Source organism: Patiria miniata, unplaced genomic scaffold (assembly GCF_015706575.1).
Source record: "Patiria miniata isolate m_02_andy unplaced genomic scaffold, ASM1570657v1 HiC_scaffold_7, whole genome shotgun sequence".
NCBI classification, from domain to species: Eukaryota; Metazoa; Echinodermata; class Asteroidea; order Valvatida; family Asterinidae; genus Patiria; species Patiria miniata.
This window is the reverse complement of record NW_024037074.1, coordinates 8,441,450-8,462,108: the sequence shown is the minus strand read 5'-3', so window position 1 is coordinate 8,462,108 and position 20,659 is coordinate 8,441,450. Positions and strand designations below refer to the sequence as shown.

The 20,659-nt window shown below is 38.9% G+C and overlaps 1 protein-coding gene across 1 annotated transcript; it reads right to left on the bottom strand.

Moving 5' to 3' along the window:
• Positions 1 to 3,643: 3,643 nt before the first annotated feature.
• On the bottom strand, positions 3,644 to 12,410 carry LOC119744417. The gene is made up of 3 exons (XM_038220342.1): positions 11,830 to 12,410; positions 10,574 to 10,596; positions 3,644 to 4,905 (listed from the first exon to the last, which is right to left on the bottom strand). The coding sequence occupies exons 1-3, from the start codon at positions 12,408 to 12,410 to the stop codon at positions 3,644 to 3,646; spliced, it is 1,866 nt and encodes a 621-aa protein (XP_038076270.1).
• Between the last annotated feature and the right edge of the window lie 8,249 nt (positions 12,411 to 20,659).

The following is a 20,659-nucleotide window of genomic DNA, read 5'->3' as shown; positions in this document are numbered from 1 at the left end:
TTATTTCCTAAGCATTTGAAGAAAATATCTGCAATTCAGACCAAATCCCTAAGCATGTCAAAAAGCATGGTGAACTAAACGTGTATACAGCTGTTTACTTATATTACAGTTGTATCATCAAACATAGCTTTTAACTTTTAACTTGATCTTTCAATGCTTTATTGTATTAATGGGTCCAACTTGACAAACTGATTTTAACATCAAGTAACTGAAAGTATATAGGCCTATATCTGATTCCTAATATTACATGTGCATCATCAAACAATTTTTTTTTAACTATCCTTCATAGCTTCATTCAGTTCATTGTATTAATGCATCGATCTTTACAAGCTGATCTGAACATCTGCTAAATGAAACAGTTCTTTCTTTGTGCATGCAAAATATCATGGCACCCCGCGGCTATCGTGTGCCAGAATTAGGTTTCACTCATTCAGTTGTTTTCCCTGTCATTTATACGTGTCATTCTCTACAAAAAGGGCCAACTACACAAATGAATATTAGCAGGAAATTCCTAGTTCTTGACATGAGGTCTTGCAATAATTAGTAACATGATAGTGAAAACAAAATATTCGCAATATTTTGACAAGACCGTCGCATCCTGTTTTCCCAATAACGCTTAAATGTCGGAGCTAACTGACATTTATACTCATATACCCTTGTCAAAATATCACAATAAAAAGGTGTTACTTCCTTCTTCCGAGGAATATTTGTTGAATTACAAATAAATTTAAAATTATTGCAATGTTTAAAACAAATGGAATACAAATTTACTTATCGGAATATTTTACACTTTTTAATTAATTGCCACAACGTGCATTCTTTCTCAGGAAATCCTGCCTGCAAACGAAGACTATAATAATGAAGTAGCTCAACAATCTTGCATTTTTTACTTCATAATTGTAATGAACACTCAGCTGCGCAACAATCGATCTTAAGCTGCCACCAAAGAGTTTTCTCTTTCTTATATACATTGCATTATTGTAATATTTTAAGTCGTATTGCTAAATACACTCTACTAGCAAATAAACGCATTCTTTTTTTCGGATAATCATGCGATATGTTCGGATAATGATGCAATAACATATTATTTAACATTAACCCATTAGCATCTGCAATACATTCGTTTTCAATGGGAATCAATAAAACAATATAATATGAAAATGACTCTTGTACGTCCACTGAAATAAAAACAAATCAAGTCGGGCAAACTTTCAAATAACTTGTAATCATATAAACAAGTTACGCTTAGCTTCTTTCTACAAATCAGATCATAAGCATGTGACGTGACAAAATAAACTAGCAGAATCATACAGCTGATTACTTATTACATTTACACCACCAAAGAATCTTTTACTGATTCATTGCAATTATACCTTGATCATTCGAAACTGATCTTAACATCTACTGAAGGAAATGTTTTGGTCTTTGTGCTAAATATCGTATTCCTCATGGCACCTCATGCCCAACCCATGCCAACATCAGGTTTTCCCCATTCAATGTTTCCCTGGCATTGATGATTGTTAATAGACCAAACAAAACCAACAACTTTCAGCCGGAAAAATCCAGTTTGGACATGAAGTCTCACAACAATTCGTTAAGTGATTGTAAATACAAAATATTTCCACTATTGTGATAGACCTTCACATCCCATTTGCCCATTCGCGCTTAACTAATGTATAAATGCAGAGCATTAATACTCTAAGTATTTATAAAACTTTGTCAAAATATCACAATGAAAACAATATTTCTTCCTCCTTACTATGAATATCTGTTAAATGACAAATGCAGTTGAAATCGTTGCAATCTTTATTATAAAAAAATGGATTATATACTTGTTATCGGAATATTTTACACTTTTTAAAATTGCCACCAAATGCTCTGAATATTTCCTCAAGAAATCCTCCTTACATACAAACATTTTAATAATCAAGTCCTAAAAAATTGCCTCTTTTATCCATAATTATAATATGCACTCGGCTGCGCAGCAGTCAATCTTATTTTAAGCTTTCTGTTTCTTATATATATTGTATAAGTTTTAAAGTCATACTTCTATATTTACACTTTACCAGCAAATAAACACGTTCCTTACTTTTGTTTTTGATAATCATGCGATAACAGTGTTTATACTCTGCGCATGCTCAGAGTACGACGCAACAAAAACAAAATGAGACCGGCGCGTCCACTGCAAACCAAACAATCTCAAACCTGGAAACTTTCAATCCATTTGTAATCATATTTTGACACTGCGCTTAAATTCTTTCTTGTGCATTTGAAGAAACAAATATCTACAATTCAGACCATAAGCCTAAGCATGTGAAATGGCATGATGAACTGAAAGTATGTATAGCGGATTACTTATAATTACATTTACATCATCAAACAAACTATCATTGCTTCATTGCAATAATGTATCGGTCTTTACAGAGTGATCTTAACTTTTACTGAAGGATTTATTTATTGTGCGGACTATCACGTTCCTGACCTTTCAGGTCAGACCATTGTATTGTAATCCCATCCAGATTATTGTATGGCCTCTACGTCAGAGACTTTATTTAGAAAGAAGTAAAGGAACTCACGCTTTAGTCAACGAGTTTAAATTTTGCTTGCACCCTTTTCTGCGCTTGGAATACATGATTCAGTTGAATTAGTTCCTTTGACGAAGTGTATATACAGTACAAAATGTACGGTGCTCAAATGCCGATTAGTGTCTAAACGATCAACATTCTGCTATAATCGTCGGTTCTTAATATGCTTAATGTGTTATTTACATCAAAAAGTGCAAATCATGGCACTTGTACACAGGACAGACACTTAAGCCCCATGTTTCATGTTGAGTTGAAGTCACAGCGATTAAGTTAAAATTATTGGATAATAAAGAGCAATATATACACAATATTCTGTTACTATCATTTTGTATTGCACAGCCACAATCATGAATACACATTATTGGTGTCAACTAATGAACTATATAAGATTTGAGGCTTTGCATGGTGGAGTATCGGTAACGTTTCGGTTTGCGGTAACACCATGTGGTAATAACTACTGCTCAGTAGATATTTAGTTCTGATAAGAACTTGTCCTGCTTATTATCAACTTTCGCTGAGTAGATTTTAGTTCTGATAAGAACAGTCCTGCTTTAAGTTCTAAAAGAACTTGTCTTTGGTCTCCAAGTTCTTTTAGAACTTAAAGCAGGACTTTGTCTTTGGTCTTCAAGTTCTTTTAGAACTTAAAGCAGGACTGTTCTTACCAGAACTAAAAACTACTTATCGAAAGTTAATAATACGCAGGACAAGTTCTTTTTAGAACTAAATATCTACTGAGCAGTAGTTATTACCACATGGTGTTACCGCAAACCGAAACGAAACTAATGAACTAGTCGAAAAACAAAGATTTCATTTATTCCTCGAAATTTTACATCAATCAATCATTTAGTTCGTTATCATGAGCTGAATACAAATTTGATGCAAAGGATTTTGAACATCGCTCTTTTGTTCGTATTAACGATGTTACAAATAATATAGTGTATGATTGTGGGTGTGCATATTTTTAGTTTCTTGACAGTATTTGGTTAAAAACAGGAGTGCCTACCCCTCATTTCTTCATGACCTCTGCGTACAACACAGGCTCACTTTGTCGACCCCCATCAGCAGGCGGAGCAGACTAAATCAGCATAGACGATGTGATCTTTGCCTGACTGCCCAGGCAATAGGTCTTGACTGGGCTTGGCTGCACACTGGTTCCCTGGTGTTGAGATCTGAGCGTACGAAACCACGTCACTGGGCGGTGGTTGTGCCTTATCACTCCCACCAACTTGGCCACTCTCCACGGTAGCTCCTAGGGTAACAGGTGGCTGGTGAGAGGAGCTGTCATGGGGGTTGCTTGTACGCTGTGGTTTGGGTTTGTAAGCAGGTGGTTTCTTGGGGACTTTCATCATCGGAGGGACCTTGGCCGTCGGCTTACGAGGCATGCTGTCAGTGGTGCTCTCTGGGTAGGTAGAATCAAAGGTAGGGGTGCTGTACCTCTGCTCTGACTGGGTTGGGGCTGGGATGTGAACTCCGTCATCACCTTGCTTCGGTGTTTGTGTCTTGTGGGGTTTAGCGTATAATGCAATCGTGCTGTCGGCTTGTCCTGTTGCCGATGCAGGTGTTCTGACAGGCTGAAAGACGTTGGGATCTGCTCTTGGATTTGTGAACATGGGGACGTCATTTGCATCTTCACGAATGTTGAGGTCATCAACTCCATGATTCCTTGGACCAACAAGTCCTGGAGGCTGCGTCTGGTGAGGTTTAGCGTACACAGGTGTAGCCGTGTTCTCGTCTTGCACTGTCGCTGGTTTAGGTGTATTGGTAGAATGAGATGTGTTGGGAGGTTCTCTTGGATTTGCGTACATGGGGACGTCACTTGTATCTTGACGGATGTTGACGTCATCAGCTCCATGATTACCTAGGCTAACAATTCCATGATCATCGTATGCATTTAACTCATCAGTTCTGAGATCAGCATTTGTCAGAGCGGTCATCAAATCGCTATTGTGTCTCGGAGGCTTTGTTTTGGTGGCACAGAGGCCTTTCTTGCCGCAAAACAGAATTAGGATCAGGATGAGGACAAGTGCAGCGAATCCACCTGCCGATGCACCTGCAACCAGAGCTATGTTGAATTCAGACTGCCCTGTTTCTTCTCCAGTTATTGTTGTTTGTATTGTCGCAGTCTGCGTTTCTGACGCCAAGATTTCTGTTGTGAGTCCAGTTGGAGATAATGTCCCAACTCTTACATGAATGGGCCCAACAAAACAAGAATGTGACAGACTAGCATAAGCCATTGAGAAGATGATGCATTCGAATGTCAGATTGTCATCGGTGATATCAAGTGTCAAATCTAATGACCTGAACAATGTACCATTGAAGACTGTTAGCCACGAGTAAATGTTGGGTATTGAGGTGAGTTGAGATACCGTGATTGGCGATCTTCCCGTATCAGATGAACATCTCATGTTCAACACTGACCCGGTATTTACTGTAATGGGTCCATCAGGGGAGCAGATAGGGAAGGACTCACTGGTCGAGTATACTCTCAATGTGAATCCGGCTGTGGCCACAATCCTGCTTCCTCCGGTTGATATGGGCTCATTGACATTACAAACATATTCATCAGTGTCACTCAGTTGCAAGTTAGTGATGTTGAATTCTTGAGTAATTTCCCTCAGGCCTGTCTGCTTCGTCTCGAATAGTAATCGTGGGTCATTTCCTCCTGCATTAGTTACATTACCCCATCTCAGTGAGATGGTTGGGTGCTCAGTCTACCACTCGATGATTTGATCTGCTTCCAGGTTATTGGCCACGCATCTCATATGAACGCTCCCGCCTATCTTTCGATCCCTCTCCGGTGTTACGATCCACGCAGTCACTGTGGGTTGCGCACTGACAGCCATCATGGTAAATCCACTCAGGAAGCACCATGCACACATCACAGACAGAAACACCCAGACTTGTATAGCCATTATGTCGAAATCTCTCAGCTTTCTTGAGGAAAATAGATCCGTTACGAAACTTATCAGTTTTAAATTCAGCATAAAAAAATGCAATATTACCGACAGCTATAGCCCAACGTTGACAGAATGCCATTCGCGCCGTCTGTAATACTCGTAGATTTATATACGAGGTATACTGGGTTTGTTATATTTACTTCCGTGTGCAAGCCTCGTACACCAATGAACATCAACAATGAGACCAACAATTCTGGGTTCATTAGCTGTTTCGGTGACACACCGAAACAGCTCTTGTTTTCGTTAAGATTTTTTTTTTTTTTTTTCTTTTTTTTTTTTTGGCTTTTCCGCATAGTTGCGGAAAAGCCTTTCTTTTTGTTCTCATTTTTAGCTGTTTCGGTGACACACCGAAACAGCTCTTGTTTTCGTTAAGATTTTTTTTTTTCTTTTTAGCTGTTTCGGTGACACACCGAAACAGCTCTTGTTTTCGTTAAGATTTTTTTTTTCTTTTTTTTTTTTTTTTTTTTTTTTTTCTCCTTTTTCAGACTTTTTCTCCATAGGTTTAACACACGTTTCTTCCACCAGTCCACTTTGCCACTTTTTCAAATCCGATTGATTCGAGACTTGATACATACTTAGACCACCACCCACAGATGGTCCTAGAAGAAATTTGTGACGGTGACGTCATCAGGTGTCGGGTTACGTCACATTAAAGATGCATTTTTCCCCATATGTTTTGTACACGTTTTAAAACACTCCAGTTTGGCATCTTCGTAAATCCGATCGACTTTAAACTTGATTCATACTTAGAACACCACCCACAGATGGTTCTAGACGAAATTCGTGATCGTGACGTCATCAAGTGTCAGGTTACGTCACATTAAAGATGTATTTTTCCCCATAGGGTTTGTACATGTGTTAAAACGCTTCATTTCGGCACTATTGTAAATCCGATCGACGTTACACTTGGTACACACTTAGACCATTACCCACAAATGGTCCTTGAAGAAATTCGTGATCGTGACGTCATCAGGTGTCACGTTACTTCACATTAAAGATGCACATTTTCCCCATATGTTTTGTTCACGTTTTAAAACACTCCACCTTGGCACCTTCATAAATGCGATCGACCTCAGACTTAATACATACTTAGACCACCACCCAAAGATGGTCCTAGAAGAAATGTGTGATCGTGACGTCATCAGGTGTTGGGTTACGTCACATTAAAGATGCATTTTTCCCCATAGGGTTTGTACACGTTTTAAAACATTCTACTTTGGCACTTTTGTAAATCCGATCCACGTTAGACTTGGTACACACTTAGACTACCACCCACAGATGGTCCTAGAAGAAATTCGTGATTGTGACATCATCAGGTGTAAGGTTACTTCACATTAAAGATGCATTTTTCCCCGTAGGTTTTGTACACTTTTTTCTTCAAATCATACTTTGGCACTATATGTCTGATTGACTTTTCACTTGGCAGATGACATTCGAAGTGACTTCATCAAGTGTTCATCATGTGCACAGAGTATTTTAAATATCCGAAACAGCTTGTGTTTGTCCACAAACACATTTCTAGTTTTTTCTTTTTTTTTTTTCTCCTTTTTCAGACTTTTTCTCCATAGGTTTAACACACGTTTCTTCTACCAATCCACTTTGCCACTTTTTAAAATCCGATTGATTTCAGACTTGGTACATACTTAGACCACCACCCACAGATGGTCCTAGAAGAAATTTGTGATCGTGACGTCATCAGGTGTCAGGTTACGTCACATTAAAGATGCATTTTTGCCCATATGTTTTGTACACGTTTTAAAACACTCCAGTTTGGCATTTTCGTAAATCCGATCGACGTTACACTTGGTACACACTTAGACCATCACCCACAGATGGTCCTTGAAGAAATTCGTGATCGTGACGTCATCAGGTGTCACGTTACTTCACATTAAAGATGCACATTTTCCCCATAGGTTTTGTACACGTTTTTCTTCAAACCATACACTTTGGCACTTTCGTAAACTTGATCGACTTTATACTTGATACACACTTAGACCACTACCCATAGATGGTCCTAGAAGAAATTCGTCATCGTGGCGTCATGAGGTGTCAGGTTACATCACATTAAAGATGTATTGTTTCCATATTGGTTTTGTACACGTTTTTCTTCAAACTGAACTTCGGAAGTACAAGTCTGATTGGGTTAAAACTTGGTATGCATATTCACATGGATGTGTTATAGATGGAAATTGAAGTGGCATCCTCATCAAATGTCATGTGAAGTCCCTTAAAGGGGCATTTTATTCTTTTATAGGTCTATATCTACAGAACTAAAATGTTCGATTTGGTTGTAACTTGACATGTACATATTATTATGTGCTGTTATAGATGACATTTATAGTGACGTCACTGATTGTTCATCCCGTGCTCAAAGTATTTCAAATATCCGAGACAGCTTGTGTTTGTCCACAAACACATTTCTAGTTTTTCTTGCTTCTTCTTCTTTTTATTCCCCGGCAAATCCCATAGACATTGTACACGTTTCTTCTGCCCCTCACTTTTGCCATTCATCTTTGTCATACATCGTTCAAAGACAGCATAGGCTTAGTCCTTATAGCATAGATGTGCCCCGAAGAGTGACGTCATGGTGACGTCATCAAGTGATTTATTATGGATTTTTGAATAATTAATTTTTCCCATAGACTTTGTACACAGAAATTTAAAAAAAATTGTCGCTTTTCAAAGGGCATTTTCGACTCTTTGCCAGTTATTCATTTACACCACTCTTTGTCCAAGCAAAGACCCTAATTCAAACAACATTGTGGAATGATGACGTCATGATGACGTCATCCTGTGTTTATTTATAGGCAATTAAATTGTGACACTTTTAATATTTAAAAATGCATAAGAAATCAACCGTACGCGTCCGAAGCATTCTGTTGCCGGCAAGTGGTAGAGTAGGTTGAGGTCTTCATTTCATTTAGTGTGCGTGCAATCACGTGACCCTTGCTTCCGGTCGAAAAAGGCCCAAACTGGAAGTGGCTTATTATTTAAAAGTGGTAATAGATATGAACTTGCTTTTAACGGTGTTAGTCTCTTGGCTGATAGTATTCTTCAAATCATCTACCGATGACGTCATGCAATCTTCGAGCGCCCTCTAGCGACAGGTTGAAAATTAGCAAAAATGTATTTTGAATAGATGTCTGTGGCGAAGTTTGTCGGAATCGCCTAAATATTGGTGTATATAATGACCTTGACCACCTTAAGACGTGTGCGAAGTTTTAGGCGAATAACGTCATCAGACCGGAAGTTATAATGAAAAGACCGTTTTTCCTTAGAAAATTCCTGAAAAATCAACCATGGCAGTTTTTATATTAGTTTTTACTTTAATTGTAGATTTAAGGGTAGGTCTAAAACATTTTAAAGTTTCGAGGCGATAAGCGAACTCGAACATACCCTGCACACGCTTAAAACTTCACGTTGACAATACCTCTGCTTCAAAACATGCACAGGACAGGACGTCCACAATGTACATGTACATGTACATGCACGTACGTTGTACATGTACATAGGCACATACATCGTATGTCAGTCAGCCTGCAGCGCACGTGTTGCTGAGGTCAAATCCTGTCCACATTGACCGTTTTAGCCGATTTTCGGCTAACTTTGTCAGATTTTATGTTCATGCATGCGCATAGACAGTGACGTATTATAGCACTTTTGGCATTAATCTTTGTCAGATATCATTGAAAGTTGGCATAAGCATAGTCCCTATAGCCAAGATGTGTCCCGAAGAGTGAGGTCATGGTGACGTCATCAAGTGATTTATTATGGATTTATGAATTATTAATTTTTCTCATAGACTTTGTACACAGCTTTCTCCACAAGTCTTTCCCTATACAAAACTGATATATCTTAGGCCAAAAAAAAAAATATTCGGTCTCTGGTCAGACCAAAGTTCCGGAATTGACGCGGCCACGCGGCCCCTTTTTTTTTTTTTTTTTTTTTTTTTTCTTCAAGCTTGGATTGTACAGACAAGGTGGGGAACTATTATGCTTTTTTGGTGTCCTCATGTACATTGGTGTCCTCCATTATTTGCCTTGGTGCTTTCGATCATTTGCCTTGGTACAATTTCCCATTCCTTGGTGCTCTTTGGTAAACAAAATTGAGGAGGTGCAAACTTGCTACTTGCGCAACTTTGAAATTTGCGCGCGCAAGTTTCAAACTTGCGCAAGTAGCAAGTTTGTGCTCGACAGTACTTGTAGTAACGATTGCACGAGGAACAGCGTGCGCGCGAAGGATTATTAGTCAGACCCTATTTATATCTAACAGTACGTCTAGATTCCAGACTAGCTGCTACAACTCCCCAGTTCATTAGGAATTTTACTGAAAGGTATGCGACAAGGTATGCAACAAAATTCACGACATTGCAAACAAATTCGCATACGTGTGCGCACATATTCGCGAATTGTTTCACGACATCGCATACGTGTGCGCACATATTCGCGATAAATTTTGCGACATCGCATACGTGTGAGCACATATTCGCGATAAATTTCTCAACAACGCATATGTGTGCGCATATATTCGCGAATTGTTTCACGACATTGCATACGTGCGCGCACACATTTGCGATATGCGATGTCCCTTCAGGGCCACCATACATACGCACATACATCGTATGTCAGTAAGCCCGCAGGGCACGTGTTACTGAGTTCAAATCCTGACCACAGTGACTGTTTTAGCCGATTTTCGGCTAACTTTGACAGACTTTATGTTCATGCATAGTCAGAGACGTATTATCGATTAAAAAAAATCATAATGCGGAAAAGCCCTATGTTCTGTTGCAAACAGACATAGATCTCTAGTTTTTTTTTCTTCTCCTTTTTCAGACTTTTTCTCCATAGGTTTAACACACGTTTCTTCCACCAATCCACTTTGCCACTTTTTCAAATCCGATCGATTTCAAACTTGGTACATACTTAGACCACCACCCACAGATGGTCCTAGAGGAAATTCGTGACCGTGACGTCATCAGGTGTCGGGTTACGTCACATTAAAGATGCATTTTTCCCCATATGTATTGTACACGTTTTAAAACACGCCATTCTGACCTCTTCGTAAATCTGATCGATTTCAGACTTGATACATACTTAGACCACCACCCACAGATGGTCCTAAAGGAAATTCGTGACCATGACATCATCAGGTGCCGGGTTACGTCACATTAAAGATGCATTTTTCCCCATAGGGTTTGTACACGTTTTAAAACATTCTACTTTGGCACTTTCGTAAATCCGATCGACGTTAGACTTGGTACACACTTAGACTACCACCTACAGATGGTCCTAGAAGAAATTCGTGATCGTGACATCATCAGGTGTAAGGTTACGTCACATTAAAGATGCATTTTTCCCCAAGGGTTTGTACACGTTTTTCTTCAAATCATACTTTGGCACTATATGTCTGATTGACTTTTCACTTGGCAGATGACATTCGAAGTGACTTCATCAAGTGTTCATCACGTGCACAGAGTATTTCAAATATCCGAAACAGCTTGTGTTTGTCCACAAACACATTTCTAGTTTTATTATTGATATTCTAAGTAGGGACACTTATGTTGCGACAAATGCTTTAGCAAGACAATTTTCAAGATGTCTGATGTCGCAACAATGAGACTGTATTGATCATAATTGTAAACAGTCCACAAACGTCCACAGTGTTTGATGATCGAAAGCTTGTTCTAATCCTTCTTTGGCACGCTCACTGCCTCGTATTTGTCCTCTGGACGCTCGTAGTCATCAGGTGTATTTTCATTCACAGTGTCCAGTGTATTGCAGTATGTGTGCTGTTTACTGGTTGATCCTGCAGTAGTCAGGTCCGTGTATGCTCTGTGACTCTCATCCGTTGGTTGGAGCTCCATATACGGACCAGCTTGAGGCACCTGTGCACTGAATTTCACGGTAAGATTGTTAATGAGACGTTTGAGTTTCACAACATAAAGAATGAGAAGGATGATGATAATGCAAGACACTACAAGGAGGATGATAGCAACAATAAAGCCAGCAATCCACGTGATTGGGGAAGATGTCGTGGTCATTGTATCTTCTCCCGTTATTGTTGTTTGTATTGTCGCAGGCTGCGTTCCTGACTCCATGATTTCTGTTGTGAGTGCAGTTGGAGATAATGTCCCAATTCTTACATGAATGGGCCCAACAAAACAAGAATGTGACAGACCAGCATAAGCCATTGAGAAGGTGATGCATTCAGACGTTAGATTGTCATCAGTGATATCAGGTGTCAAATCTAATGACCTGAACAATGTACCATTGACGACCGTTAGCCACAAGTACATGTTGGGCAATGAGGTGAGTTGAGATACCGTGATTGGTGAGTTGCCGGTATCAGATGAACATCTCATATTCAACTCTGACCCGGTGTCTGCTGTAATGGGTCCATCGGGGGAGCAGATAGGGAAGGACTCACTGGACGGGTACACTCTCAGTGTGATCCTGGCTGTGGCCAGAGTTCTGTGTCCTCCACTTGATATGAGGCCATTGACATTACAAACATATTCATCAGTGTCACTCGGTTGCAAGTTAGTGATGTTGAATTCTTGAGTAATTTCCCTCAGGCCTGTCTGCTTCGTCTCGAATAGTAATCGTGGGTCATGTCCTCCTGCATTAGTTACATTACCCCATCTCAGTGTGTTGATTGGGTTCTCAGTCCTCCACTCTACGATGTGATCTGCTTCCAGGTTATTGGCCACGCATCTCATATGAACGCTCCCGCCTATCTTTTGATTCCTCTCCGGTGTTACGATCCACGCGGTCACTGTGGGTTGCGCACTGACAGCCATCACGGTGAATCCACTGAGGAAACACCACGCACACATCACAGACAGAAACACAACGACTTCTATAGCCATTATGTCGATGATCTCTTACATTTCCTGAAGAAAATATATCCTTTATGATACTTATCAGTTTTAAATTCAGCATTAAAAAAATCGATCGTACCGACAGCTAGTAGCCCGACGTTGACAGAATGCCATTCGTGCCGTCTTTATTACCGTAGATTTATATATGAAGACTTGTGGGTTTGTTATATTTATTTCCGTGTGTGCAAGCCTCATACACCAATGAACATCAACAATGAGACCCACAATTATGGGTTCTTTTTATTATTGATATTCTAAGTAGGGTCACTTATGTTGCGACAAATGCTTTACCAAGACAAATTAACAAACCTATGTTTTCTTCTATATTTCTTTAATCAATATTTATTGAAAATTACTTGAGCATGAAAGATTTCATATGATTTCGTAGCTCCACTTTGACTTTTCAGCGTATGTACCAGCTAGCTGGATCTTTTGTCAAAGATCTTTGTACTTAAGTCAATGATATTTTTAAGCAAACAAGACCGATAAATTGTCATCTGGTCGATATTTCTTTATTTTGAATTGCTATATGTATGATACGTATTATTTATAGTAAAGAGCGGTAAGGCATCCGTTAACTGATTTCAATATGATTTCTGTCCGAATAGACAATAGAGGGCGCTATTTACAGAACTAGAGCCATTGATGCAGAATTGCGACAACTTTCATTTCGCATAAAAACTTGGAAAGGTGTAACAATTCATTTCGTTGTGCGGCAAATGCCTAAGAGCGCAATATGTACACTATGTACAAGCTATAAAGTTCGATGTTCCAAAATTCATTTAAAAAAAACACCGCAATTCATTTATTTACAAAGTATACATCCGCAGACATTATCAATAATTATAAGATCTAAGGGATAGAGATATTGACGGTGTCAATCCCAAGAGAAGTTCAAAGAGGCAACGCCCTTGATTCAAGCAATGCCAACTTTCAAAATGTCTGATGTCGCAACTATGAGTCTGTATTAATCATAATTGTAAACAGTTCAAAATCGTCCATAGTGTTTGATGTTGGAAAGCTTGTTCTAATCCTTCTTTGGCACGCCCACTGCCTCGTATTTGTCCTGTGGATGTTCGTAGTCATCTGGTGTATTTTCATTCACAGTGTCCAGTGTATTGCAGTATGTGTGCTGTTTACTGGTTGATCCGGTAGTAGTCGGGTTTGTGTATGCTGTGTGACTGTCATCCGTTGGTTGGAGCTCCATGTACATACCAGCTTGAGGCTCCCGTGCACTCAGTTTCTCGGTAAGATTGTCAATGAGACGTTTGAGTTTGAAAACGTAAACAACGAGAAGAACGATGATGAAGCAAGACAGTACAAGAAGGATGATAGCAACAATAAAGCCAGCAACCCACGTGATTGGGGAAGATGTCCTGGTCGTTGTTTCCTGTCCACTTATTGTGGTTTGCATTGTCGCAGGCCGCGTTTCTGACTTCAGGATTTCTGTTGTGAGTCCAGTTGGAGATAATGTCCCAATTCTTACATGAATGGGCCCAACAAAACAAGAATGTGACAGACTAGCATATGTCATTGAGAAGGTGATGCATTCGAACGTTAGATTGTCATCGGTGACATTAAGTGTCAAATCTAATATCTTAAATAATGTACCATTGATGAACGATGACATCCATGTGTACGTGTTTGGCGTTGGAGGAATTTGGGTAACCGATACTCCCGGGTTACCTGTGTCGGCTGAACATCGCATATTTAAGTCTGTTAAGGGGTCGATAGCAATAGGTCCGTCAGGAGAGCAGATAGGGAAGAATTCATTGTGGAAGTATACCCTCAGCGTGAAAGATGAATTTGCCACAATTAAGCTTCCTCCGGCCGAAAGGGTTTGGTGGACATTGCAAACGTATTCATCAGCGTCACTCTGTTTTAAACGAGTGATGTTGAATTCTTGAGTAATTTCTTGATCACCTGTTTGCTTAGTCTCGAATTTAAATCTCGAGTCATGTCCTCCTGCATTAGTCATATTACCCCATCTCAGTGAGTTGGTTGGGTTCTCAGTCCTCCACCCCACGATGTGATCTGCCTCCAGGTTATTGGCCACGCATCTCATATGAACGCTCCCGCCTATCTTGTGATCCCTCTCCGGTGTAACGATCCACGCAGTTACTGTGGGCTCTGCACTGACAACCATCATGGTAAATCCACTCAGGAAACAGCAAGCACATGTCATACACAGAAACACACAGACTTGTATAGCCATTATGTCGAAATCTCTCAGCTTTATTGGGGAAAATAGATCCGTTACGAAACTAATCAATTTTAAATTCAGCAAATAAAAATCAATCGTACCGACAGTTATATAGTAGCCCGATGTTGGCAGAATGTCACGCGCGCCGTCTGTAATACTCGTAGATTTATATACGAGGTCTTGTGGGTTTGTTATATTTACTTCCGTGTGTGCAAGCCTCATGCATACACCAATGAACGTCAACAATGAGACCACACAAAATTCTGGGTTCATTTTGATTACTCATATTCTAAGTTGGGTCAGTTATGTTGTGACAAATGCTTAAAGCTATAGTCCATCATTTGTAATTTGTGCGTTTTGTTCGTTTGAAGCAACAAAAGTGCTCAAAATCTAAAGAAGGGTACTGAACAACTAACCTGATAAAGTTTCAGCTCAGCTTCAGCTGTATATTCTGAGAAAAACAGCATTCTAGGATCTCAATTTCAAATCAAAAGTTGCTGAATCATGTTTTGAATTGCGCCTGAATTCAGCGTCCGAGACACGTTCTCGCTGAGCCGAATGCAGCTACGCGATGTCGCGCACTGATCTGACGAATTATAGCAACCGAGGATGCGTGTGCGTCGTGCCAATGCTTGCGCGCGCTTCGCCGAATAACAAAACGAACTACTAATTTAAATCAAGTTTCCTACGGTGCGTCTTAAGAAGCACCGTTGGAAAGGCCTTCTTTCGTTGATTACTTCAAAATGACAGCTTGCCAGAAAGAAAAATTTCACAGGGAGTTTAGTCCCCTTACTATCTTTCAACCAAGTATGTTTTTCAACAATAATTACGCCAGCTACTTTTCGGATGGCTGCAAATGATGGACTATAGCTTTAAGCAAGACAATTTGAAAAACGTTTGGTTTTTCTCCTTTCATTTTTTTTTATTGATCAACCTTTATTGACAAATAATTTAGCATGTAACATTTCATTTGATTGCGCCATGATCCATCAGAAGAGATGGTTAATTGCAGTTTCTCATCAACGATTATCTGTGAAGTTAAAACTTTACTGTGAAGTTGAAGCTTAGTCGTATGAGAACTAATAATCTGACAGTGTCGACTGGTCTGCTATCTTTGCTGTATTTTGTGCATGATGTTTACCGCATTAAGCGATCTAATTGTTTACGAAATTTTTGAGTTCAACGTCATTATAATTAGTCCTTAAATAAAACCTAATTCTAGCCTCAACCCGTCCGTCCAAAAAAGCCACGTTTGTATGAAATATGGGGGTTTTTTTTGCACAGATGTAAACAGGGAACCTGGTTTAAAGACTACACTGTTAGGGGTTATGCATCATATTTAACTCCTAAAAGTTTGCAGATTTCTATTTCTATACGTGTGACCTCGCATTGTGTAATTTTATCGACACAATTCGTCTGGAGAAAGAGGGGTTTCCCCATATAATAAATAGCACACTGCTTCCAAAGTTATGCAAATTCTAACGCATGGAATTCACCTGGTACTTATTTCTGAAAATACAGTTTCCCCTTCGTGGTGTCGGTACACGCATGCCGGATCCGGCTGATATAATGGTTAGTTCGGGGTGTTAAAAAAAAAAGAGGTATTGTTGCACTTTCACACCCTTTTGTGCCTTTTCCTCTAAGGCAAGACAACTTTTCCGTGGGGTCGGCAACTTTAATACAAGGGCTGCTTTTCACTTTTGATCCGGGCGGTTTGATCGACGACTGCAGATATAAAGTAGGGTTAGAGGGAGTTCTACTGAATCCTCATTCCTTTATTTTAAAGCCCCTGTACTGGCCATCTACCTGTGTCACCCACACCTTACCGCTTGTGCCCAGTCTCAGTTGCGGATCTACGGGTAGGATAGGGGGCTTAACTATCCTCCTTGGGCCTCAAAAAGCAAAACAACTGAAAAATAGCACATGTCTGCAAAACCGTTGACAACAACCGCCCCTTTAAGCTAAGCTCCCCTTTAGTGCCAAACCTTGATCCTCCCGCCTCTCACAAAAACATTTATCGTATCCTACTCACGTTCTTCACCTTTACCCGACGGTATCTTTCACCCTCACCATACCCACTTCATGTCCGCTCCAGCCATATCATCCCGGACACCCTTACCCTCACCACGTGCAAGATCCAACCAGTAAGTACAACTGACCACACCCATACCTTACCCCACCCATCCACACCACCCTTTCTGCAATCTGGGCTCAATTTCCGTGCTAACCACGGAATTTCGTGCTTACGATCACCATTAAACCGAGCTAGCAGACGAATTATGTGCTAACCCTGCAAGCAACTTATCCGTAGTTATGGGATAAACGCGTGCGCCGAAGCCAACATTCCTTGTCAACCAGTGAAATACGCTTACCGTTAGCACGGAGATTTCTGCTACAGTAAGCAGGGATTTTTTACTAACGGTCAGTAGAGCCATGAAATTGGGCCCTGCCCACGGATATCGTACCCCGATCACCTCCATCCCAAGCTCCCAACCCAGCCGTAGTATTACCCCAACCCACACATGTGGGTATTTGTCCTATTGTCCCTCTTTTGTTAGTACTTTAACTTTTTAGGAAGACCTCCCATATTTTTTGTACACGAATCCAAATTGGGGACCTTCGGAAATTGGAACCCTGTTGTCCTCTATTGTTCAATGTCTAGGCTATTGAATGCACAAACGGTCATCTATACCCTACCCTAATCACCAACAAATCCTCAACTCATACACCACATCCAACCATGTATATTTCACTCCACAGATGGACAAAACCGGGCACATCGTCACACACGAGGCTCCCTTCAATGGCGAAACCATTGCGCAAGCTATTGTGCCAAGCTACTGCCCCATGGCGGATTATCTGGACAATAACTAGCACAATGCTTTCGCCATTGAAGGGGGCCTTCGAAATAAAATTGATTGCTTTCCTGGATTGGTCTATACAATGCTTATCGAATGGCGCCCTTAAGAAACAATGTAAGGGAAATACAGTAATAATTTCATTTAAAAATGTCAAACTACGATTATATTTATTTACAGCAGCTGCAAAAAACACCAGATTTATTGTCGTAATGGTGCTATTGTTCGACAAAAGTGATTCGGCCTTCACAAATTATCGTTATCATAATTATAAGCTTTTTAAAAAGGCAAAATATGACATTATGTAGGCCTACCAAAAACATTAAAGAACTACTGAATAATTATGGAGTATACATCGAAACTACTTTTGTTTATATATCCAGAGACACGATTATCACAACCTAATATGCATTTGTAATGTACAATGCCAAAATAATATCCCATAATTACAAAAGTGACATAATACAGCGATGTATGTACATTTGCACGCGGTCACGCATTTGTGTATTGTTACTAATAGAATCACTGAATTAAGTTGACAACTTTAACATTAAATGCAGTCAAAGCTTATGGCGCTCCTTGTCAAAATGATTTTTATCTCATTCAATTTTGTTGGCATGTTATTTGTTATTTTTGTTCTCTACAAAAGTCCAAAAATACAACCTCACAATAATTGGTAATTTGATATTAAGAACCAATTTGTTCTTTTTTGACAATACCGTCGCATCCTGATTTCCCATAAACGTTGTATATACGTGCTTTTTTCAAAATACGAAATTTTAATAACTATAATGCCCTGTAACAAATAATTGTGCTTCTTTGTTTCCGTAGGCCTTTATACAGTTTTAAAAATTGGTTTGTAAAGGCGTGCTGCAGTTCAGAAATTGCGCACACTATTCAGAACGAATTAGGAGCGTCTTGCTTTTTATTAAAAAGTTGAAATTAATTAATTGATTACTTTTCATGGGCCGATTTTTCGTGCAATGTTTCATTGGAAAGCTCATAACTATATAATGCTCAATTGAAAATTATCAATTCGATTTGAAAAACTGTTTTTCAAGGTGCTACACCCGAAAAGCACGTACACACCAACTTTAAATTTAAAAACTACCCTTAGATTTCACATTCCTTTGTTAAAATATCACAGTAAAAATTACACTGTACTTCCTTCTTTCAATGAATATCTTTTGAATGACAAAATTAAGTTAAAGCCGTTGCAATCTTTAAAAACTGGATTATGATTCTGCTGATGGGAATATATATTTACCCATTTTAAATTGCAACCAAAAGCTCTGCATTTTTCTCAGGATTCGTGCTTGCATACAAAGATATTAATAATCAAGTACTATGTTGAAATGCTGGTATAATGAACACTCGGCAGCGCAGCAGTCGATCTTTAAGCTTTATATTTCTTTAATACATTGCATAGTCTTAATAGTTTAAGCCTAAATGCTATATACACTCGACTGGCAAATACTTTGTTTCGGATAATCATGCGATAACAGTAATTATATAACCTTTATAATTAATTTTAATATTCATCGATCTTGGTTTTCCTCAGACAATCAAAACGAATTTATAAAGCGCCAAAATCAAAAAGTTAGCTCTAAGGCGCTGATGGGGCGCCAAAAAGAAGAAAAATGATTGATGGCACACCTCCTGAAATTGTTTCCCTGTCATTTATATATTCTCTGCAAAAAGGCCAAACTACACCAACGAATATTAGGAGGTAATTCCTAATTCTCGACATGAGGTCTCACGATGATTTGGCAACACGATATTAAAAACAAAATATTTGCAATATTTTTACAAGATCCTATTCCCAATACGCTTACATTTTGGAGCTAACTGACCATTGTATTATACCCTTGTCAAAAATCACACTAAAAATAGTACTTCCTTCCGGTGATGAATATGTTGAGTGAATGAAGTTGAAATCATTGCAGTCCGTAAAAAAATGGAATATATATGTGATTATCAGAATTTTTTACACTTTTTTTAATTACCACCATATGTTCTGCATTCCTTCCCAGGAAATCCTGTTAGCATACAAAGATTTTAATAATCAAAAAGCTAAACAATCTTGCATTTTAAACTTAATTATCATAATGAACACTCAGCTGCGTACCAATCAATGTTAAGTTTTCTCTTTCCTACATGTACACTGCAAAATATGTTAAGTCTTATTGCTATTATACACTCTACTAGCGAATAAATGCATCCTTATTTTTTTTCCGGATAATCACGCTATCATGCGATAATAATTATTTAACATTAACCCATTAGCAACTGAACATGTTCACTGAATCATCAATAAAACAACAGAGTTTGAACGTGACTCCTGCGCGTCCACTGAAATAAAAACAAATCGGAGTCGGGTTACATTCAATCAATTTATAATCATATTAAAAAAAATTACGTTGAGCTTCCTTCCTCATACATTAACGAAAACTATCTGCGAGGGAGATCATAAAATGTGATATGGCGCATAAACTGAAAGTAGTATAATACAACTGAATACAATCAAAAAATCTTTTATTCATTCATACCTTGATCATTCGAAACTGATCTTAACATCAACTGAAGGAAATGTTTCTTTCTTTGTGCTAAATATCGTATTCCATGCCCATCCCATGCCAACATCAGGTTTTCCCCATTCAATGTTTCCCTGGCATTGATGATTGTTAACAGGCCAAACAAAACCAGCAACTTTTAGCCGGAAATTTCTAGTTAGGACATGAAGTCTCACAATAATTCGTTAACTGATTGTAAATACATAATATTTCCACTATTGTGATAGACCTTCGCTTCCCGTTTTCCCATTCGCGGATAACTAATGTATAAACAGACATTAATGCAGAGCATTAATACCCTAAGTATTTATAAACCTTTGTCAAAATATCACAATGAAAACAATATTGCTTCCTTCTTACTACGAATATCTGCTGAATGACAAAGATAGTTCAAATCGTTGCAATGCTTAAAAATTGCATTATATAGGTTTGCTTAAAGGAATAGGCCTATTTTACACTTTTTTTTAAACTGACACCAAATGTTCTGCATTTTTTTTCAAGAAATCCTGCTTGCATACGAAGATTTAAGTAATCAAGTCCTAAAAAAAAGTTGCAGTTTTTTATCCATTTTTATTATGCACCCGGCTGCGCAGCAGTCAATCT

Coding starts and splice junctions, on each gene's coding strand:
- LOC119744417 (XM_038220342.1), bottom strand. CDS start 12,410: ATGGCTATAGAAGTCGTTGTGTTTCTGTCTGTGATGTGTGCGTGGTGT. Junction 10,597..11,829: donor TCATTGCCCAACATGTACTT/GTGGCTAACGGT, acceptor ATTTACGAAGAG/GTCAGAATGGCGTGTTTTAA. Junction 4,906..10,573: donor AGAATGGCGTGTTTTAAAAC/GTGTACAATACA, acceptor CGTGGCTAACAG/TCTTCAATGGTACATTGTTC.